The sequence below is a fragment of the Natrix helvetica genome, assembly GCF_964273705.1.
Source record: "Natrix helvetica genome assembly, chromosome: 1".
NCBI lineage: Eukaryota > Metazoa > Chordata > Lepidosauria > Squamata > Natricidae > Natrix > Natrix helvetica.
This window is the reverse complement of record NC_138548.1, coordinates 75,029,213-75,050,334: the sequence shown is the minus strand read 5'-3', so window position 1 is coordinate 75,050,334 and position 21,122 is coordinate 75,029,213. Positions and strand designations below refer to the sequence as shown.

Genomic DNA, 21,122 nt, shown 5'->3' with positions numbered 1-21,122 from the left:
CAAAGATTAAAGATATCGTGAACATGCTGGTGGTTATGTATTGTTCAACAGCAGATCCATAGTCATGTCACAAATTCCTCCTGTCAGTGTTTGGAATCTAGGGAGGGATAAGGGAATTAATACTGTGAAATTGTGTTGTATAAATTGCCCTTAATTGGGGAAGTTTTGAGTAAGTATTGTATTGTAATTGCTCAGCTAGTACTCTTCTCAAAACAAAGCCAATATGTTTGCCATCCTTATCAATATGAATGAATTACTGGTTTGCTAGACCAAAAATCAGAGCCCTTCTTTGAGGGAGATGGGAGATTTAGAAATATGGAAGATAGCTAGGATAGACAGACAGACAATAAAACATTTGAGGGCCTGAGTTTGATTTTATTTTTAAAAATCTTTCACAGAATTTTGCAGCTGGTAATCTGAATTTGATTTTTTGTCAATGTAAGTAACAAGGCAAAAAGGATTTGTATCTACAAATGATAATCCTGTGTAATTGTATGGGCCAAACTAGGAACTAGTTGGAAAGCTGATGTAAAGTCAGTTATATAAATTATTATTTTTCTATTTTTTTATTCATTTAATACAGTTGTTATAACATTCTGAATTATGTTGATAGACTGCATATACTTTCTAGCTGGTGGAATGCTTGTAATAGCATATTAGCTTGCAATTTCTAATTTAGAAATTTAGAAACTATCTTGCTTATACTGAAATAGCATCAACTTTCTTAGGGTAAAACTGAATTTCAGCAGCACTTATGGCAGATTGACAAAAATGAACTAAAAAAATCCTGTCCTTACTATTAACATAAGATGCTGCTCATGGTATGTTTGCAATTAAATCTACAATTTTAAATCTACATCTACATTTTTTTTTCTTACTAAGCAAATTTATGATAGATTTAAGATTACAGGAGTCATATACAACTTGGAATATACCGAGATATCTACTTTATTAAAAAGTATTAATCAACAAATGAAAGAAAGAAGTGCATTGTGTATCCATGAAAAATGAGAAAAAGGATTAAGAGTGTAATAAAGATGGCTTGATATTATGGATTTGGAATTTAGGAATATATTCAGTGAAATGAAGGCCTACATTGGATTATAAATTATAACGTGCCATGATCAGCATGAAAGAAATAAGTTGAATTAATGTACTTATATAGTCTAAATGAATTCAAAATAAATATGTGAAGGAAGAATGAATTGGTTGAGAGGAAGAGAACTCCCAAATAAGCATGGTTGGATAGAATTGATAAGATTCTGAGAAAGAAAGAGATGAGAAGTTTAAAGAACTGAAAGCAATATATGAATCTATGTAAGGATGCAGTAGAAGATGAATGTGTTTTCCAAAGCTAGAAAGGTATGGAGAAATATAGGCAATGTTACATTTGTGGAGTAATTTTATTCTACTACTATTTTTTTAATCTCACATCTTTAATTTTTTGACTTAGGATGTATTACTTTTTGTGAATTTTGCATTTCTTGAACAGGAAGAACATGATAGCCATGCATGTTTGTATGTAATTGTTCCGTATTGAAATCAAACTATGGTGACCCCTGGATTTCTTCTGAAAAGAGGTTTAATGGAGACTATGACTCCTACAATTTCCTATTTCAAACAATGAAATGTGCACTTTCAAAGGAATCATATGCATATTATATAACAAAAATGCAGAGTGTCTATTTCAGTGGTTCTCAACCTGTGGGTCTCAACCCCTTTGGGGGGGTCGAATGACCCTTTCACAGGGGCTGCCTAAGACCATAGGAAAACACATATTTTCGATGGTCTTGAGAACCGAGACACCGCTCCTCTATGGCTGGGGGTCACCACAACATGAGGAACTGTATTAAAGGGTCACGGCATTGGGAAGGTTGAGAACCACTGCTCAAACGTTGCCGTGAACTCTGTACAGCATGTCAGTGGCTATACTTGAAGAGTGGGGGCTTTTTGTTCTACATTTTTCTATTTTATTATTTTTAAATTTTCATTCTATATTGTTTAGTAACAATTTAGTAACCGTAGAATTCGACTCTATAGAGTTACAGAGTTTTATCTCCCTCTGCTGATAAAAAGCAAGCACTGCTAATTCTTTAAATCTGTAGTTTAATGGATTTGATTTGGTTCAGCAGACAGAAGAATAACTGAAACAAGGAAATCACCAGAATGAATATGACACAAGGTCTTTTGAGGGGTTTAGTTAGATCTTAATGGCTAAAATGCAGAAATGTATTGCGTCCCATAAAAAACAAATAATCACAAAAAGGTGATTTTTCACTAACTTTGATCAGATTTTAAGCGATGCAGTGATCTTGGGCCTTTACAATTCACCCTTTAAAGTCCCACAAAATCCTCAAATTGCAAAAAAAAAAAAAAAAAAAAAAAAGACAGTTGAAAAACTGTGCCATCAACATTGGGGATCATTTGAGAACACTGCAACTCCCAGAATTGCATGCATCAAAAAGGTGTACACTTTGCATTTTCCCTATGGCAAATAATAATTTAAAATTTCCAGTGTGTGATATTTTCATACCATGCACACACACACACACACACACAGCGTTAGCAGATACAAAGATTTAGTCCATTTTATTTACAGTAGGCAGGAACTTAGAATCAAGAATTTTTCTTTCCTTTATTCCTTTATTTGGAATATCTGAGTTAGGAACCATTTAGTAATTGTTTCTATCAGTAGCTAATAATCATGGGTTGCTATAATATATAGTTTTAATGGAAGCAGGTTTCCCATGTTTTCATCAAGTAGTAGAAGTATCATGACAGCAAATTACATACATTGATGTAATTCCAAAGAAGCAAGCACTTCCTTATGTCTGTTTTAAGCATATTGCCAATTAATTTCACTGAATGGTCTCACATTCAAATATTATACAAGAGAAATTATTTTCACTCTCTTGTTTGTTTAATTATTTAATTATTTTTCTGCAAATACCTAAGTCCAATTTATGAGCTTTCTCTTACAGGAAAGGAATTCCTGTAGGAATTGGTAAACTGAAGAAGGTGAAATTTTTAAACAAAAAAAATCCATTATTTTAATTGTCTTGATGTTGTGTTTTTAATGTTTGTGTTAACAAACTATGCCATACAAGGATGATGAAAAATGGGTATATAAATTAGCGAGTTTCATAAGTGCCCATGTGTTTTAATCACTAATCCCTATTATAATATCTTTTGAGGGATCTATCTTATAAAAAATCATTCCTTATTCGTGATTTTTAAATGTGTATGTTTGTAAATAACAATATGATTGTTGCTACAGTGTTCAAAGATTTCATAATATTTAATCTATCTTGACTTTCTCTTCAATAGGTAAGTTCAGTTCCACACTCTATGAGACGGGGGGCTGCGATATGTCACTTGTGAATTTTGAGCCAGCTGCAAGAAGAACATCTAACATCTGGTGTGTTTTTTAAAGTAATTGCTCTTGTTTTATGCAGTAATACCAATTTATTTATAAATGGATAATATTTGTAGGATTGCATTTTGATAATAAAAGCAAATGTTTTAGATTTATATTGTATAATATCAGAGGTTTTGTATTGAATCTGATAGTTATGATTGAATAATAATTGGGAACTACACACCAATATTATTATTATGTGTGTCCATGCATCATAAAGAAAGAGAAAATCCTGGCCTATGGCTCAAATAGACAGTCTGCCAAAATCAAACATTAGCTTCAATATAATGTGTATGCTAGTGTGTATGAGCATATTGGGGTAATGTTCTCTTTTTGAAAACAGAAAACTGAATTGAATTGGAAATCGGACTAAAGTATCCAACTAAACTTATCTTCTTGTTTCAGTGATACGGATTCTCATGTATCAAGTTCTACCTCAGTTCGTTTTTACCCACATGATTTAGTAAGTTTTTGCATTTGTTACTATTCGTTGCAAATTATATATAATTTTATATTCTAAACTTAGCTGCTCCAATTAAATTCAGGCTAACCACCTGAAATTTATGGTTCAGATGTTCAGCAGCTGGACATTACAGGTAGTCCTCAACTTATGAGCACAATTGAGCTCAAAATTTCTGTTGCTAAGTGAAACATTTGTTAAATGAATTTTGTCCCATTTTATGACCTTTCTTGCCACATTTCTTAAGTGAATCACTGCCATTGTTAAGTTAGACAAGGTTGTTAAGTGAATCTAGCTTGCCCATTAACTGCTTGTCAGAAGGTGGCAAAATGTGATCACATGACCCTGAAACACTGCAACCATCACAAATATGAGTCAGTTGCCAAGCCTCTGAATTTTGATCACATGACGTGGGGATGCTGCAATGGTTGTAAGAGTGAACAGTGAACATAACTTTGAACAGTCACTAAATGAACTGTTGTAAGTCAAGGACTACCTGTATAGCTGCGGATAATTAGAATGACATAGCTGCATTAATATATTGGGGCTAATATGTATCAATGCCTTATTGATATCCAATCCAATCCATATGCCTTGTAGAACAGTCCTAGTCTCATCCTTTGATGTAGCGTTAAATATCCCTATAGCTTGGTGTGCAGGTATGCTATCTCTGCTATTTTATTTAAACTTTGGGAAAGATCTGTATTTCTTTGTTGGAGACAATTAGCCAATCCAGATATCCTGTGACATATCCATAGTGTCTTTAAGTAAATGATCATAAGCAACTGTCATTCAGATAACTCTTCCAGAGATAGCTCTCTACCTAGTGCTTGTAGAGTCTTATAAAGATGGCGGGTAATCAAGTAGTCATCACCTAGCAGGATCTCTCCCCTAACATTTATGTTCTTTCAAAATAGGACTGAAGAAGTTAAATATGAAAGCAAAACCTTAATAACGTTATTGTAGCTTTCCCTCCCTCAGATCAGACTGAACAGACTGTTGACCATAGATACTGATCTTCTGGAGCATCAAGACATGGACCTAAGTCCTGATCTGCAGGACCATCTACAACCACAAGAGGAGCCATCACAAAAAGTGAAACACTATTATCGCTTTTGGATCTTACCCAAAGTCTGGATTGGTATCAATTTTGATAGATTGACTCTTTTGGCTTTGTTTGACAGGTAAGTCCTGTATGCTTTATACTGTTCTAACATAGAATATGTTTAGGTTATTAGTCTGCTTGGAAAGAAATCTAAAGATTCTAGAAGTATCAAAGCATTAAGGAATAAAATTGCCCAAATAATAGTTTACTGAGAAACGAGCAAGATCATAATAACAAAATATTTACTGTTAATGAGGGGAAGAAACCTAGAAAACAAAGAGGAAGTGGTGGTCTCTTCTTGTTAAGATTTGGACTGCCAGATGATTTGATTAAATGATGGCTTGAATGATGATCTGTTTTGGATATATTTAATAGAATAGATTGTTCACTTGAATTCAAGGGAAAATGTGGTTGATTATAACTAAACTGTATTTCAAAACCAAAAATAACAGATATGTCTTTTAAATATGGATAATAATAGTTATTTGATTTGCTCCGCTTTCTTGCATTCTTTGTTCCTGTTGTTGTAGCATTTCGCTAATATATACATCTTTGTCATAGGAATCGTGAGATCTTGGAAAATGCATTAGCTGTCATTCTAGCTATCCAAGTGGCTTTCCTAGGTTCTGTACTCCTTATAGAAGGCTTCTTCAAGGACATCTGGGTTTTCCAATTTTGTTTGGTGATTGCCAGCTGCCAGTACTCTTTGCTGAAGGTAATGTTTTATCCTCACTGTTGCGTGGTTTTAAATGATTAAAGTTGTCTACTGTGTGAGTTAATATACAGTATTTTCAAAAGATGTCCCTGTTTTATAGTTTATTTTTGAATAAAGACATTAAAAGAGCACCTTGAAGGGGAGAGCAGAATAATTATTCCCAAAATGCGAACAAATCTTTTTATATTCCTCTCAGTTCCTTTTTTAAAAAATATGCCAGAGAAGGAGATTGAAATAAATTAATTTTGCCTTTAAGTGTAAACCAGCCATAGCTGAGGAGTTTGCATAAACTATGGTTTGTAGAACAAGTGTGGATTTCAAAATATATTTTATTGGATTCGATTTGATTCTGGCTTGTTCTTATAATCGTGATTAAGAAGCCACTAATCCTCTTTTTGAGGTGTCACAGGAAATATTAATGTATATGGATATCTTGTGAGACAGGCAATTATTAACACTTGAGAATATTATTCATTCTGTAATTTTTTTTTAAGTGAGATTCATAAAAACTGCAATCTTACAAATTGTTAAAAACCACATTGGGTAATATTTTAAAAAAGAAATATCCAGGGGTTTTTAAATTGTTTTAACTGTTTTAATCTATTGCTATTTATTTTAACCTAGTGGCTTTCACTTGTATTTGATTGTTAAATATTGATGTCACCTCCTCCATGCCACACTTGTATTTTTGATTTAATTGTACGTCGCCCCGAGTCCCTTTGCGGAGAGGGGCGACTGATAAATCGAAACAAACAAATAAATAAATAATAAATAAGTTTTCTGAATAATTCAAAAGCCCACTCACAATTTGAGATATTTGGATTGTCCCAAATGAGACTACTGCATGACTGTGAATTTAGTTTTTTCCCCCCTAGGAAGCAACACAGTTTTTCTTTCTATGGCAACCCACACAGAAAAACAGTGTGTTCTTCCTATTGTTGATTACACTTTTTTGTCATATTCCTGAATTCTTCATGTCACATTATGAGATTTTACAGAAATTGATTGTACGTCTATACAGAATGTCTAAGATTTTCCTGGTCTCCTCCTTTGATGTGGAAGAAAACGGGGGAAAACAAGCTACATTGTCTCCATTGAGAGACTGCTAAATGGTCATTTTCCCCACCAAAAATTGTTTTAAGAGTTGTATTTATTTTCTGTTGCAATTAGACATATCCAAACTATGATAGACTTTTTAATTCCTGTTTGGTCTGGATAATAGTTGAGAAATATTTTTTCATAGTTGGAAATTGCTGTCCTGATAGTTTTATGTGTCCAGGGAAGTCATTTTAAATACCATTTGTTCAGATTATTATTTTTGGAGATACCAAAGCAACAATAACATTTTTCTGCTATCTTTGCACTTTTTCAGAGCGTTCAGCCAGATTCTTCATCACCTCGACATGTAAGTTTTCCCATCTGGTCTTTATGTAGTCTAATAAATCAAAAATTGCTGCATCTATTGCCGTTGTTTCAAAAATATTGACATTAAGGAGAAATTGTACTTTAAAAACATTGATGGTTTTTAAAAAAAATCTATACAGTATAGGATATGCCTACAAATGGCCAGTATAGAGTTCAAAATGTACTAATTAAATCCACTAAAAAAAGAAGGTGATTTTCTAAATCATGCGTGTGAAACCCAATCACATCACGTGATGTTAGGTGACTTATTGTGACTTTTTTGCCTTTGCAGAGCCACAGTGGATGTGGCCTGCATGTGATGCATTCAACCTGTGGACTGCCAGTTTGACACCCCTGTTCTTAATAGAAAGTTTTTGGAGTGTTAACTACAGAAACTAGAAAAACAATACACATACGCAGCAATATTTATTTTAATGGTACCTGATAGGAATTCAATAAAGTCACAAAAGAGTTAAGGCAATTTCTATTACTTTAGTAGAAGCTGCAAAAAAAATAATAATCTAATGATAGCTGAAAATAAGCTGTTGTTTAGAACTGAAAATCAATGCTACATGAATCTTTGTTGCTTGCTTGGAGGATGAAGCTGATGTAATTGATACAGAATTAAAATAATGGTGTGCAATGTCTTATTGGAGTGGGGGGGGGACCATATTCCTTCACCTAGAAAAAGGCATATAAATTCTGTCTTCAATGGAAGTAGCATGCGAAATGAAATTTCAGAAGTTATGATTTACAACTTAAGTTGCAGTACTCAAACTTGTATTCCAGGGTCATAACCGAATCATAGCCTACAGCAGGCCTGTTTACTTCTGTATATGCTGCAGTCTCATTTGGCTATTGGATTATGGCAGCAAGAGCACTTTTACTGCACGGTTCCAACTATATGGAATGGCTTTCACGAATCCAATATTGCTGCTCTCAGCAAGGGACTTGATAATGGGTGAGTGATTTTTTTTCTATTTGGTGCATTTAAGTAAGGACTGGTAAACCTGTAGCCTTCCAGATGCTGTTGAACCAAAATTGCAGCCATCCCAGGTAGCAATGTCTAGAGGTTGCTAGGTTCTCCCATCCCTGATGTACGTTCTAATTGCTTACTGTGTCATCTTTGCTCTGTTGAACCTAATTATTCTATTTTAGTCTGTCCCTCTCTGTCTTTCTCTTTAAATAAGATGAAGTGTTTTGATACACCAGTTTCAAGGAGGTCCCAGTACAAAGAGTTGAAGTGAATATACATGATTTAGATGCTAGAAAGTATAATCAAGACATAGGGAAAAAAACAGTATAGGTCAGTGATGGCGAACCTATGGCACGCGTGCCACAAGTGGCATGCGGAGCCATTTGTCAGGGCACGCGAGGCGCTGCCCTGTCAGCTGGCCAGCGCGCATGCGTGCGCTGGCCAGCTGAGTTCACCTTTTTAAAAGCTATTTTTTGCCTTCCCCAGGCTCCAGAGGCTTTATAGGAGCCTGGGGAGGGCGAAAAGAGCCTCCCCCCCCCCGGAGGCTTCAGAGACTGTCCCTGAAGCCTTCGGAACGCTTAAAACGACCCTCCGAGCAAGCCAGAAGTGACTTCCGGGTTGCTCAGAGGGTGGTTTTAAGCGCTCCGAAGGCTTCAGGGAAGCCTCCGGAAGGTCCCTGAAGCCTCCGGAGGGCCTCCGGGGGGGTCTGGGGAGGCTCCTTTCGTCCTCCCCAGGTTCCTATAAAGCCCCTGGAGCCTGGGGAGGGCGAAAAAAGCATGTAAAAATGGGGGGGGGTCGCGCGTTGTGCACGCATGCGCACTGGAGGGGTCGCGCGTTGCATTATGGGTGCGGCACGCCCACACTCAACCCCCCTGCGCTCCCCCCACTTGTGGCACGCGAGCCAAAAAAGGTTCGCCATCACTGGTATAGGTAGTCCTTGTTAAGTGACTATCTTGTTTAGCGACTCTTCACACTTTGACAGTGTTGGAAAAGTAGCTTTATAGTGTGATACAAATGTGGAAAATCAGTTAGCAATTCTTCATGTACTTACTGCTTTTTATTGTTTTTGTCTCCTATAGTGTTTATACTATGCTTCCCTCTAGTATTCTTCATTGGTCTTCTGCCTCAGGTGAACACATTTGTGATGTACCTCTGTGAACAATTAGATATTCATGTCTTTGGGGGCAATGGTGAGTAAAACCATTTTATTATATGAAATATAATCAGTAAAAAACTTTTCAGTGGGTTTCTAAAAATAATTTGAGTGTTTATGCAAACTCTCAGTTTTCAGTGTATCATCATTTAGCCTCTTCAGATTATAGGTTGTCTTTGATTTACAACCACAATTGGAAATGGAATTTCCATCGCTAACCAATATGCTCATAAAGTGAGCTTAGTGTGGCAAACCTGGCAATTCCCCTTGTCATCGTTAAAGTATATTTTAGCAGTTGTTAGCTGAGCACCCACCCCAATCTGAATCATTCTAAGCTTGGTCCTTCCCACAACCAAACTTTAGAAAGGTAAGCAACTCCCCCTCCCACCTGCCTATATCTATGAATTCTGAAACCCCTGATAACCAGCTTACCTTTTTTGGTCTTCTTGCTACTGCTGCTGCTGCTAATGAAGTGTGCCTGTCCTGTCCTTTTGCACCAAGAAGCCCCATTGGCAAAAACCCTCCAGGAAAAGCATGTCCCTTTGCAGGTAGCTTCTCCAGGAACCAGCTTAGTGAAAAGAGGCAATAATTATTCTTATAAATATCCTTTTGTGCAAAGCCAGCAAGAGCATTCTGGCGCAAACAGGCCCCTTTGCAAGCAACTTTTCCAGGAAACTATTCCTACCTGTGGCTTCCTGAGCCAAGCCTGTCCCTTTCCTATTGGAAAAAACTGCTTTTCACTGATTTTGGCATGTTTGTAACTTCAAATGGTTGCTGAACGAATGGTTGTAAGTCAGAACCACCTGTATCTGGCTAAGTATTCCTACAAGGCAATGGTTAATAATTAAATAGTTACGTACTGATTTATATAAACAAGCATAATTTTAACCATATTTCAGTGTAATGTAGTAGTTCATTGGTTTTATTCATGGTTTTATTTGTTTTTTTTTTCTCTACAGTACTCAGCTGGGAGGCAAAAAGGGAAACCATAACAAAATCAATTGTAATATAAAAGTAGACTGTGGTCTGCTACAAGTTAGGAAAGTTAAGGATGAAATGCATAAGTCGGGGTTCACTTGAATTTTGCTGTTCTATGCCAAATTTCGTTTTGATATTGTGTATATGTGTACCTGCACACATGCAGGCACATGCACACTTTCAAGTCCCTTTTGACTTTAGGCATTGCCAGTCCCTGTACTTTTCTTTGCAAGATATTTGGAAGTGGTTTGCCATTGCCTTCTTCCTGGGATTAAAAGAGAATGACTGTCCCAAAGTCACGCTACTAGCTTTGTGTCTAAGATAGGGTTAGAACTCACAGTGTTATGGTTTCTAACTTGTGCCTTAACCACTGCAGCAACCTAGTTCTCTTTTGGCATTATGTCTGCTCTTCATTGTCCCAGCTCTAACCAAGCAATTGATTCATTTGAGAGCAATATCTCAAGATTTGCTAACAAACAAACAAAAAATGGATAGGCACTTTTCATGCACCAGAATAATGTTATACATGATCTGATGAATTCTCCAGAATTCCAGAAATCTCTTCAAATTATAGTGCTTCTATTAAGAATACAGATAGTCCTCAACTTACAACCACAGTTGAGCCCAACATTTCTGTTGCTAAGTGAGACATTTGTTAAGTGATGTTTGCCCCATTTTTTGATCTATCTTGCCAAAATTATTAAATGAATATTTGCAGTTGTTAACGTTAGTTACGTGGTTGTTAAGTGAATCTGGCTTTTCCATTGACTTTGCTTGTCAAAAGGTTGCAAAAGGTAATCCCATGATCCCAGGACACGGCAACTGTCATAAATATGAGTCAGTTATCAAGCATCTGAATTTTGATTACTTGACCGTGGGGATGCTTGTAACAGTCATGAGTGTGGAAAATGGTGTTAAAAACGGTTTTAATGCTGCTATAACTTGGAACGATCACTAAACGGACTGCTGCAAATCGAGGACTACCGCTATATTATTTGAGAAGTAATAATAATTTATATTTGATAAAACTAAGAAGGTGCGAAAACATATTTCCTGAAAATGAATTTGGGATAGGCTAAAGCTTTGGTTCAGGTCTAACAACCAGGCTGAAGGCTGCAGGCCCGAAAAAGTCTGATCAAGTCCAAAACCTTATTTCCTTTCTTGTAAGAATTGCTGACATGACTAATGATTATTTTTATCTGCAACAAGGCAAGCTGACCCAGACGAATGTATCCTCTTTGCTAGTTTGTTCTCCTTTTCCTCCCTTAAAACATTATAGTTAACATAATTCATCGGATGCATATGGCCCCCTCCCTTTTTCCTTTCTGTCCCTTACGGTAATAAGCGCTTTCAGTTCCTTATCATACCTTATATGTCAAATGTAACAATCAGCAACTGTATACGTAATGTGGGGTATAAAACCCTGTTTATGATAATCATTCGGGGTCCGGACAAGCTGTTTTCTCTTTGTTCGGTCCTTATGCATAATAAACTGTTTCCTACACTAGAGTGCTTGGCCTGTGTCCTTCCCTCGTCCTACATCAAATTCATTAAAAAAAAAATTATACCCAAAGACCATACTTAAAACAAACTTCAGAATAATGAATGCTTAATTTTTACATCAAGATAGTTTTTGTTCATTTTTTAAATTATTCTTTATTGTCATATTATTATCTAGCCACGACAAGCCTCCTTGCAGCACTCTACAGTTTTATTTGTAGTATTGTGGCCGTAGCGTTATTATATGGATTGTGTTATGGGGCCCTAAAGGTGAGTAGTAGCATCAGTGCTATATTTTTATACAGTCTGGTTTTTTTGTAAAATGGATAAATGCAGTTATCATTTGATTTCATGGTTTTATACCGTACATGGAGATAACATCATTGTTTTTCATACAATACAGAAACCCGCGATCTTCCAATAAAACTAATTTGAAATAGCTTCAAGGTGCGGACAAAAAGCTCACCTCTTTGTATAAGAAAATTCAGTGTGATAGTATTATTATTTTATAATACTGTAATACAAAGAACTACAACACTATAAAGAAAAAAATGCAATAATGATTTATAGTGAGAAAAAAAATATTTCTCTCTTTTTCTCTAGGCATATTGTGACTATTACAATAAATTAAACCTGGCAAAAAAGAAGGAAAAAACTGCAGACAGAATTAATTTAGCCCTTAATCTGCTAAATTCTTAATGTTGATCATTGATTAATAATTTAATTTAATTAATTTAGAATTCTAAATTTTACATTCTGAATCTTAAGAATCTGGACCATATGGAAATATACTGCTTCATTCTTCTTTTTTATAACATGGAAAATTTTTCAAAAATAGCAGATTCATATCCTAATTTTAACAGGAGCTTCATACAGCAGATGTATAGACATGGCTACAGGGGTCTCCAGATTTAGAGAAAATGCTTGTTGAATATAAATTGCTGAAAAGCAGAAGTTGTGGTCATTTATTATCCTTTCACCCTGTATATATAGCTCCTCGTGACTGACCGTGCATGTCCTTTTTGTGCCTTGTTTCAGAGCTCTCAGTTGGAATTCTATGACTGCTGAATCACTGGAGTTGGAATATTTTATGATTACATTTCATTATCCCCATGGAGCTTTTCCCAAAAGGCAACTGGACTTCTTGGTTTTTGCTTTGAAAACATTTTGCTTCCCATCCAAGAAGCTTCTTACTTCCCTTCACCAGAACTGAAGAAGCTTCTAGGATGTGAAGCAAAACATTTTCAAAGGAAAAAAAATTCAAGAAAGTCCAGTTGCTTTTGGGAAAAAGCACCTTTGGAACAACCATGACTGGATGATTGAGAGTCTCCATAGACATTTACATTTCATTACTTTGTTTTGTATTAATCAAAAAGCAAGTTTAAAATAATTTTATGGTTTACCACTATGCAATTGATGTTACTTATTTTTAATACAGAATTTCTAACAATTTTAAAATAAAAATGATGTTTTATACTATAACGTGACTTAATCATTCTGATAAGGGAATACATATTTATCTACAGGATTCTTGGGATGGCCAACATATTCCAGTGCTTTTTTCAGTATTCTGTGGTACATTAGTGGCAATTTCCTATCATCTCAGCCGACAAAGTAGTGATCCTTCTGTCCTTTTGTAAGTGATGTCTTCCTGTTCCTATATTACATCAATTTTGTTTCTCAGATTGAGAAATATAGAAGAAATCAATTTTTTAAAAGCCTAAATCTACTTCTATGAATAAGTTACCTTAACTCACTTGGAACTACTAGTAAATAGATATAGGATTGGAATTTGCTGCATTGAAATTTCTTCCTTAAAAATGCCAGGTTACTCTGATCATTGCCATAAACTTTGATGATTCTGAAGCATTTGTATATATAAAAGCCTTGAAAGGCCTTTCTCATGGTCACTAATGCCTTAGTCACTTCCTAGTTGCATTTTTGCAATGCGCTTTGTATGGCACAGGACCTAGTTATATGTAGGATCACCTCTCCCTAAGAATATCTGCTCATTCCACGAGATCAGATAGGGTAGGCACGCTCCTGGTCCCTTCCCTGAAAGCTTGTCATCTAGTGGGACATCGGAAGCATGCCTTTTCTGTGATTGCCCCTACCTTCTGGAACACCCTCCCCTCAGCAATTTGATAGGTGCCCATCCTTCTAGCCTTTTGTAACAAATTAAGACCTGGCATTTTACCATTTTACCAAGGTGCTGGGATAGGATTGTATTATTGTCAGGCATAAACAAACAACCCACTTTTGAAGAGTTCAATTAACTGTTTTATTGCTCAAGCCTCTACACAGGGATTTTCTCACACTGTTTGCACCTGGGTGAGGTTAGATAAAGTTCAGTGGCATTCAAGGAGGATTTGGACTTTGCCTTCTTGTGCCTACATAGAGATTCTAGACTAAGTCCCTATTTGACGCCTCCCCCTGGTTCAAACAGTCCCTCTCCTAAAACTGCATGGATAGATAGTTTGGAATATGGGCAACTGGAGCCTACCATGGGGTATCCTAAGGAGATGATTAAGGCACAGATTTTTTGTTTACTGCTTTACTGTTTTTATCATTATTTCCCGTCATAAAACAATATTTAATAACTTTGTTTTAAAAGTTGTGAGCTGCCCAGGGTTACTTAAGATGGGCAGTGATATAAATCTTCTAAATAAATAAATAAATTTAAGACGCGGTCAGAGCATTGTAGGAATTATTTGCATAAGAATAGTCAGCTAAAAATTACACAAAGTACTTTAGTACAGATAGTTTGACATATTGAACTGAAACATTTCTGATGATTTCCAAAAGGTAAATGTGTAATAGTTAAATGGTAACATTCATTTACATTTTCAAATTTTAGCTATTTCAATGAAACCATGAATGATTGGCAACTTGCTGTAGAGGATATACAGAAACAATTTATAATATTTTATCACAAGATCTACAGCATTATGAAAATATCCAGACAGTGGGGATATCAAAGAGTGATAGAGCTCTTTTGATAGATACCATTTGTTTTATCAAAAAAGGAATGCTCATTTTCTGTTAAACTGAAAGGGATGCTTTAGATTTGCTTAGAATACAGTAATGAATAATGCAGTTCTTTTCTGTTAAAACTTTGTTTAAAACAAGTATTTACTTTAGCTCTTTAGTGCAATCAAAGCTTTTTCCTACTTCAGAAGATAAAAACCCAGAAGATCCATTATCTGAAGTCAAAGATCCCTTGCCCGAAAAGCTTAGAAACTCAGTGGTAAGTTGTAACATAGTTCAAATTACTAATAATTCTCATACGTTTGCTATTATGAGACTACATTTTTGAGCTAAATAGTTGATATATTTCTGGAATATTTAGGAATAATCATCTTAGTCGTAGTCTAATATTTATAGGTGTTTCAATGTTGTATACAGTTATATTTCAGTAATATGAACAATGCTACTGTCTGTTATAAATAAGCCAAATCTATAGTATAAGACTAGAGAAAGATTAATACGTTTCATGAACAGGGGAAACTTCCAGAACTATTAATAATGATCATTGCTCATCTGGAATTTGTGGGAGACACAATCCAGAACATTAAAATGTGTGGTTCATGCCAGGTTGGAAGTTAGCAACATCTGCGGTCAAGATCCATGTACTGCTGCATAGTGTGGTGAGCTCCAGTCATTTGCTTCAGCTCCTTGATGGGGACATGAAAAGAGCCCCCCCCCCCCCAGGCATCCCCCAGGCAATGGTGATGTCACCGACTAATCCTTTCAACCAGGAAGTGCCTTAAACAGTGCTTCTGACACAAATGGGACAGGGAGTCCACAACATTTGGGGGACATCCCAATGTGCAGCTTCTATGTCTACAGTTCTATAAAAATAATGTTTGATTATTTCAGAATATCTAAACATTTGCATATCTTTGCCACCAAATCAGAATTGGAACTTTTTAGACTTCTCTATGTTATTATATTTACATTATATTTATTATATTGAATCAAACAATACATTCTGCTGTAAGAACTTTGTACCATTAGTCAAGTGCAGAGCTGGTAGTGCCACAGCTTTGGGATGCTTTGCTTCCTCAGGACCTAAATGACTTGCCAGTCTTGAAGGAAGCAAGAGTTTTGATCCTCTTAGTGAATTCTACAGGAAAAGATTAGATATCTGTCTGCCAGCTAAAATTGAAGTAAGGCACAAGTAGATCATACAAAAAGTCAATGATTCCAAATATACAAAGAAATTTACACAATAATGGAGGAAGAACAAACTCACTGTCAAAGTGCTGACCTAAATCTAATTGAAATATTACGTGGGACCTGAAGTAAGCAAGTAATGTAAAAAAACCTACAAATGCCATTCAGTGGAAGTGATTCACCATGGAAGAATGAGCCAGAATACCTGCGTATTAATAGGAGAAGCTAATCATTAGTTTTGGAGAACATTGGGCTGCACTGGTTATAGTTAAACGTGATGAAAACAAGTAAGCTAAAAAATAATTACTTATCACATGGACATCATCATCATCATCATCATCATCATCATCATCATTATTATTATTATTATTATTATTATTATTATTATTATGTTAATCTTTGGTGAGATTCACAGTCTTTGGGGCTGGTTGGTAGTTCAACAGCTCGAATCCTAACCAAGGACCTAGGAACTGTTAAGGAAACTTCGGAGGATTTAAGTTGTTCCAAGTAGGGTGGTTTTTTGTAGAATCAGAATGTTCAAGTCAGGTAGATTTAGAATTTCTAAATAGCGAGGTAACCCTTTAGGTATTGCTCCAAGGGCTCCAATTACAATCAGGACAACACACAATTTCTTTTTCCACAGTCGCTCAACTTCAATTTGCAAGTCCCAGTACTTTGTGATTTTTTCTTGCTGTTTATCTTCAATTCGTGCATCACCAGGTATTGCAATGTCAAAGAACCATACTTTTTTCTTTTCAACTATTGTTATGTCAGGTGTGTTGTAGGCCACATGCCTGTCAGTCTGAATTCTGAAGTCCCATAAGATCTTGACTTTTTCATTCTCTAGAACCTTCTCAACCTGATGGTTCCAGTGGTTTTTGCTGTACTCAAATCCAAACTTTTGGCACAATTTCCAGTAAATGATCTTAGCAATGCGACCATGGTGTTGTAGATAGTCAGTTTGTGAAATTTTGCTGCACCCACTGATCATGTGGTCAACTATTTCATCTTTCTCATTACAGAGGCGACATTTGCTGTTGGTGGTAATATGTTGAATTTTTGCCTTCCTGCAGTTTGTGGCTAAGGCTTGTTCTTGAGCTGCCAAAATAAAGCCTTCTGTTTCTTTTTTCAGTACTCCTGATCTTAACCAGTTCCAAGTTAGCTTTTGGTCAGCTTTGCCTTCAATACTTTTCAAGTATTGGCCATGCATAGCTTTGCTTTTCCAATTTTCAGTTCGCTTCTCAATTACTTCTTTCTTATATTCAACTTTTGACTTAGTTGTATTCAAAAGGTCTCCTTTATTTACTTCCTTAATCATTGGTTCTTCACTTTTCTGGATGTAATCATTCAAGCTGTGTCTTCCTTCTTCCACAGTCTGCTTTACTTGTAGGAGTCCTCGCCCACTCTCTGCTCTTGGTAGATATAATAGGTCAATATCACTTTTAGGGTGCAAAGCATGATACATTGTCATAAGCTTCCTTGCTTTTCTGTCCAAATTGTCCAACTCCATCTGGGTCCAGTCAATTATTCCTGCAGAGTATCAAATTACAGGTATAGCAGAGGTATTTATGGCTTTTATGATGTTTCCTCCACTCAGTTTGGATTTTATATCTTGCGAATTCGTCGAATGTACTTGGCTGAGGTTAATTCCTTGACTTTATTATGCATTAAGTCAGAGGCCTCTAAAATCCCCAAGTATTGTAGCCTTCTTCTGGTTTTACTGCCTTTATCATTTCTTCATTCTCAAGTTGTATTCCATCATCTTCTAGGACCTTGCCTGCCTTGGTTGCCATTGTTGCACATTTGTCAATTCCAAACTGCATACCAATGTCTTGGCTAAATTCTTTTGTCCTTTCAATTAATAAATTCAGTTCAGCTTTTGTTTTGCCAAACACCTTCAAATCATCCATGTACACCAAGTGTGAAATTTTCAGTCCTTTCTTTGCAAGTTCGTATCCACAATTCACCTACTTCAAAATGATTGTCAGTGGTAGCATTGAGAGTATAAAAAGTAGGGGTGAAAGGGAATCACCCTGGAAAATGCCTCTTTTAATTTCAACTTCACCTAGTTCTTCTCCATTAGCCATAAGCTTCGTTTTCCAGAGGTTCATTGAAGTTTACATGAATTTTTGTATGTTGCTGCTAATGCCAAAGATTTTCAGACATTTCTTGATCCAGCTGTGGGGAACTGAATCAAACACTTTCTTATAGTCTATCCAAGCCATGAACAGCTTGGTTCGTCTTTTCTTTGAATTCTTTAGGATTAGCTTGTCAATCAGCAGTTGGTCCTTTGTTCCTCTTGAATTTTTGCAGCATCCTTTCTGTTCTACAGGAAGCAAGTCATTTCTTTCCAAGTATCCGTAAATTTGGTTTGCAATGATACCAGTAAGGAGCTTGTATGTTGTGGCAAACAGGTGATTGGCCTATAGTTTCCAGGGTCCTTTTCTTTTTCTTTTCTTTTTTGATCAAAAATGCCCTTCAGGTTGTCATCCATTAGTCAGGTGTTTTTAAGATCTGGTTCATTTGGGCTGCCAATCTTTCGTGCAAACTTGTAAGTGCCTTTAGCCAGAAGCCATGTAGCTCATCTGGTCCAGGTGCACTCCAATTCTTCACTTTTCTTGACTGCCTTTGCACCATTTCTTTTGTTATTTTCACATCTTCTATACAATACAATACAATAGTAGAGTTGGAAGGGACCTTGGAGGTCTTCTAGTCCAACCCCCTGCCTAGGCAGGAAACCCTATACCATTTCAGACAAATAGCTATCCAACATCTTCTTAAAGACTTCCAGTGTTGGGCATTCACAACTTCTGGAGGCAAGCTGTTCCACTGATTAATTGTTCTCACTGTCAGGAAATTTCTCCTCAGTTCTAAGTTGCTTCTCTCCTTCGTTAGTTTCCACCCATTGCTTCTTGTTCTACCCTCAGGTGCTTTGGAGAATAGTTTGACTCCCTCTTCTTTGTGGCAACCTCTGAGATATTGGAATAATGCTATCATGTCTCCCCTAGTCCTTCTTTCTCTTAAGCTAAACATACCCAGTTCCTGCAACCGTTCTGGGTATGTTTAGCTTAAGAGAAAGAAGGACTAGGGGAGACATGATAGCATTATTCCAATATCTCAGAGGTTGCCACAAAGAAGAGGGAGTCAAACTATTTTATGCACTTTAATAGAATCCTCAACCTGCTTGATCTATTTTGCATTTCTGTTGTGCTTCTTGTTGTTTTCCCACAAACACTTCCAGAATTTCAGAGCTTTCACTTTATCAGGCCTTTCATTTGTTGTTACTCCATCTCAACTTCCTAAGCTCTTATAAAACTGGTGCTGATTTGCTCTGAACTGTGAATTTCCCTTGAACTGAGTTACTCGATTTTCATACTGTTTAATCTTTTCAGCAATGGCAACAACCCTCTGTTTCAGCTCTTCAAATTGTATCATGCTTCCAGGCTGCTTTTGACCTGCTTGTTCTTTAGCTGACTTTGCCTTAGGTTCTTCAAGTTGCTCAAGTCTCCACGAAATTTTTTGATCTTCCATTCCAACCAAATTTTCCACTTACGCTTCCTCTTCTTGCCTCTTTAGTTCTTTTGTATTTTCAAACCCAATTCTTTGCTAGTTATGAAGGCTGCTGCATACATCATCTGGTTTCTTTCAACTAATATAGTGGTTCAAATGGTTTGCACAGTCTCATTGACCTTTTTTAGTACAATTCTCAATTTTTTCTGGTTCACTTTGTTCAGCTTTGGCAAACGTGTTCTTTCAGCATCTTCCATTTGATGCTTTATTTTCTCATCTAATTGAGCACTATCTGTTGGTGCTTGTTGTTGCTGCTGTTGTTGTTGTTGTTGTTGTTATTATTATTATTATTATTATTATTATTATTATTGCTATGATAATACTCTGTGCCAAAGATACACACACACACACATACAATTCAGGTGTTGAAATGATTTGCTCAGACTATGCTAAGATTTATGATACTGTGTTCTAACAATTGTTTTAAAAATTATCTCTGTATAGCTTGGCAAGTCACCTGATCACCTAAACTAAAATTCCACAAATATGTCAATACAAACTGTGGGTGGGGAGTAGACTCTCTAAATACTAATTGCAACACTGTATTCTAAAACTGTCTTCAAAATAACCATGTGAGTAATAAAAATGTGGAAATTTTATAGAACCTTCTTGACATGCAGATGCATTGTTTTTTTCTTCTTTGTAGAATGAACGTTTGCAGTCTGATCTTGTTGTTTGTGTAGTAATTGGTGTACTTTATTTTGCAATCCATGTCAGCACAGGGTTCACAGTATTGCAGGTAAGATTTATTTCTGCTGTCCACTAAAAAAATCATGACACACATTTCTTTTATAAATCTTTCTTGGATATTTTTGGATTGCTTAACCACATGGAAAACTTGTTTCTAGGTTCAGCCATATCACATTGACTCTATGTATGCCTCGGTTTTTTTTTTCTTGCTTTAAGTGCTACCGGGTTTATTCCAGCTAGTCCTCATTACTATCTTAAGAATTTTAAGTAAGATGGGAAGGATATGAGGTAGCCTATGGTTAGAAAATTCTCTCATTTCTGCATGTTCCTACTTGTGCAACTTTTTCCAGAGCAGACTGATGTGTCTGGTATATGAGTAAACATGGAAACTTGGAATGCTAAAAACCATGATGTACTGAAGCTATGCTGTCTGAACAGACCAGAATCTCATTTTGTTTGTTTTTGTTTTGTCTGATACACATGCCATAAAATGCAAATACTATCAGGGGGTGGCGACTAAATGATAAACCTCCAGCAAATTCAGTGGTTAAGGAGTTGGAGAAGAGTCTAGATTTTAATCATATTCATCCAGAGAAGCTCATTTTAGGACACCAATATTTTTCTCAAAGGATAAGTGAGAAAATACATAAGAAGGAGTGTTCCAATCCTGGACAAAAAGCAGAATTTAATTCCAATAATAACATGCAGTATAATATTCTGCATTTAAAGTATAGCATTTAAAGGGAAAATACAGAATTCTATTGCCATTTTTCTTCAGTTGGTACCATATTCCCGTAAACTGATATACATTTAATCAAGGGAAGCAACTAGGATCCAATAGGGGACTACATCGTGTGTTTCTGATATGTTCTGACATACAATGTTTGTTGATAAGATTAAGCAGAGGAGAAGATAGCTTTTTAATCAGAACTGTTATTTACAATGAAATAAAGTAAATAAAGTAACACAATTCTGAA

At 36.0% G+C, this 21,122-nt stretch overlaps 1 protein-coding gene across 4 annotated transcripts in view; it reads left to right on the top strand.

Annotated features, from left to right (window-relative positions):
- The window catches only part of PCNX1 (pecanex 1), a 109,270-nt gene that overhangs the window by 49,763 nt on the left and 38,385 nt on the right, over positions 1–21,122 (top strand). For 2 of the 4 annotated variants that reach the window (XM_081934971.1, XM_081934969.1), the window contains 11 exons: positions 3,328–3,418; positions 3,824–3,881; positions 4,860–5,062; positions 5,545–5,698; positions 7,071–7,103; positions 7,892–8,063; positions 9,158–9,268; positions 11,888–11,979; positions 13,236–13,345; positions 14,851–14,956; positions 20,102–20,194. In XM_081934971.1, the coding sequence (XP_081791097.1) occupies positions 3,328–3,418; positions 3,824–3,881; positions 4,860–5,062; positions 5,545–5,698; positions 7,071–7,103; positions 7,892–8,063; positions 9,158–9,268; positions 11,888–11,979; positions 13,236–13,345; positions 14,851–14,956; positions 20,102–20,194 (1,223 nt within the window). Of the gene's footprint in view, positions 1–3,327; positions 3,419–3,823; positions 3,882–4,844; positions 5,063–5,544; positions 5,699–7,070; positions 7,104–7,891; positions 8,064–9,157; positions 9,269–11,887; positions 11,980–13,235; positions 13,346–14,850; positions 14,957–20,101; positions 20,195–21,122 lie in introns of all 4 variants that reach the window. The other 2 variants (XM_081934970.1, XM_081934968.1) reach the window with 1 other exon arrangement.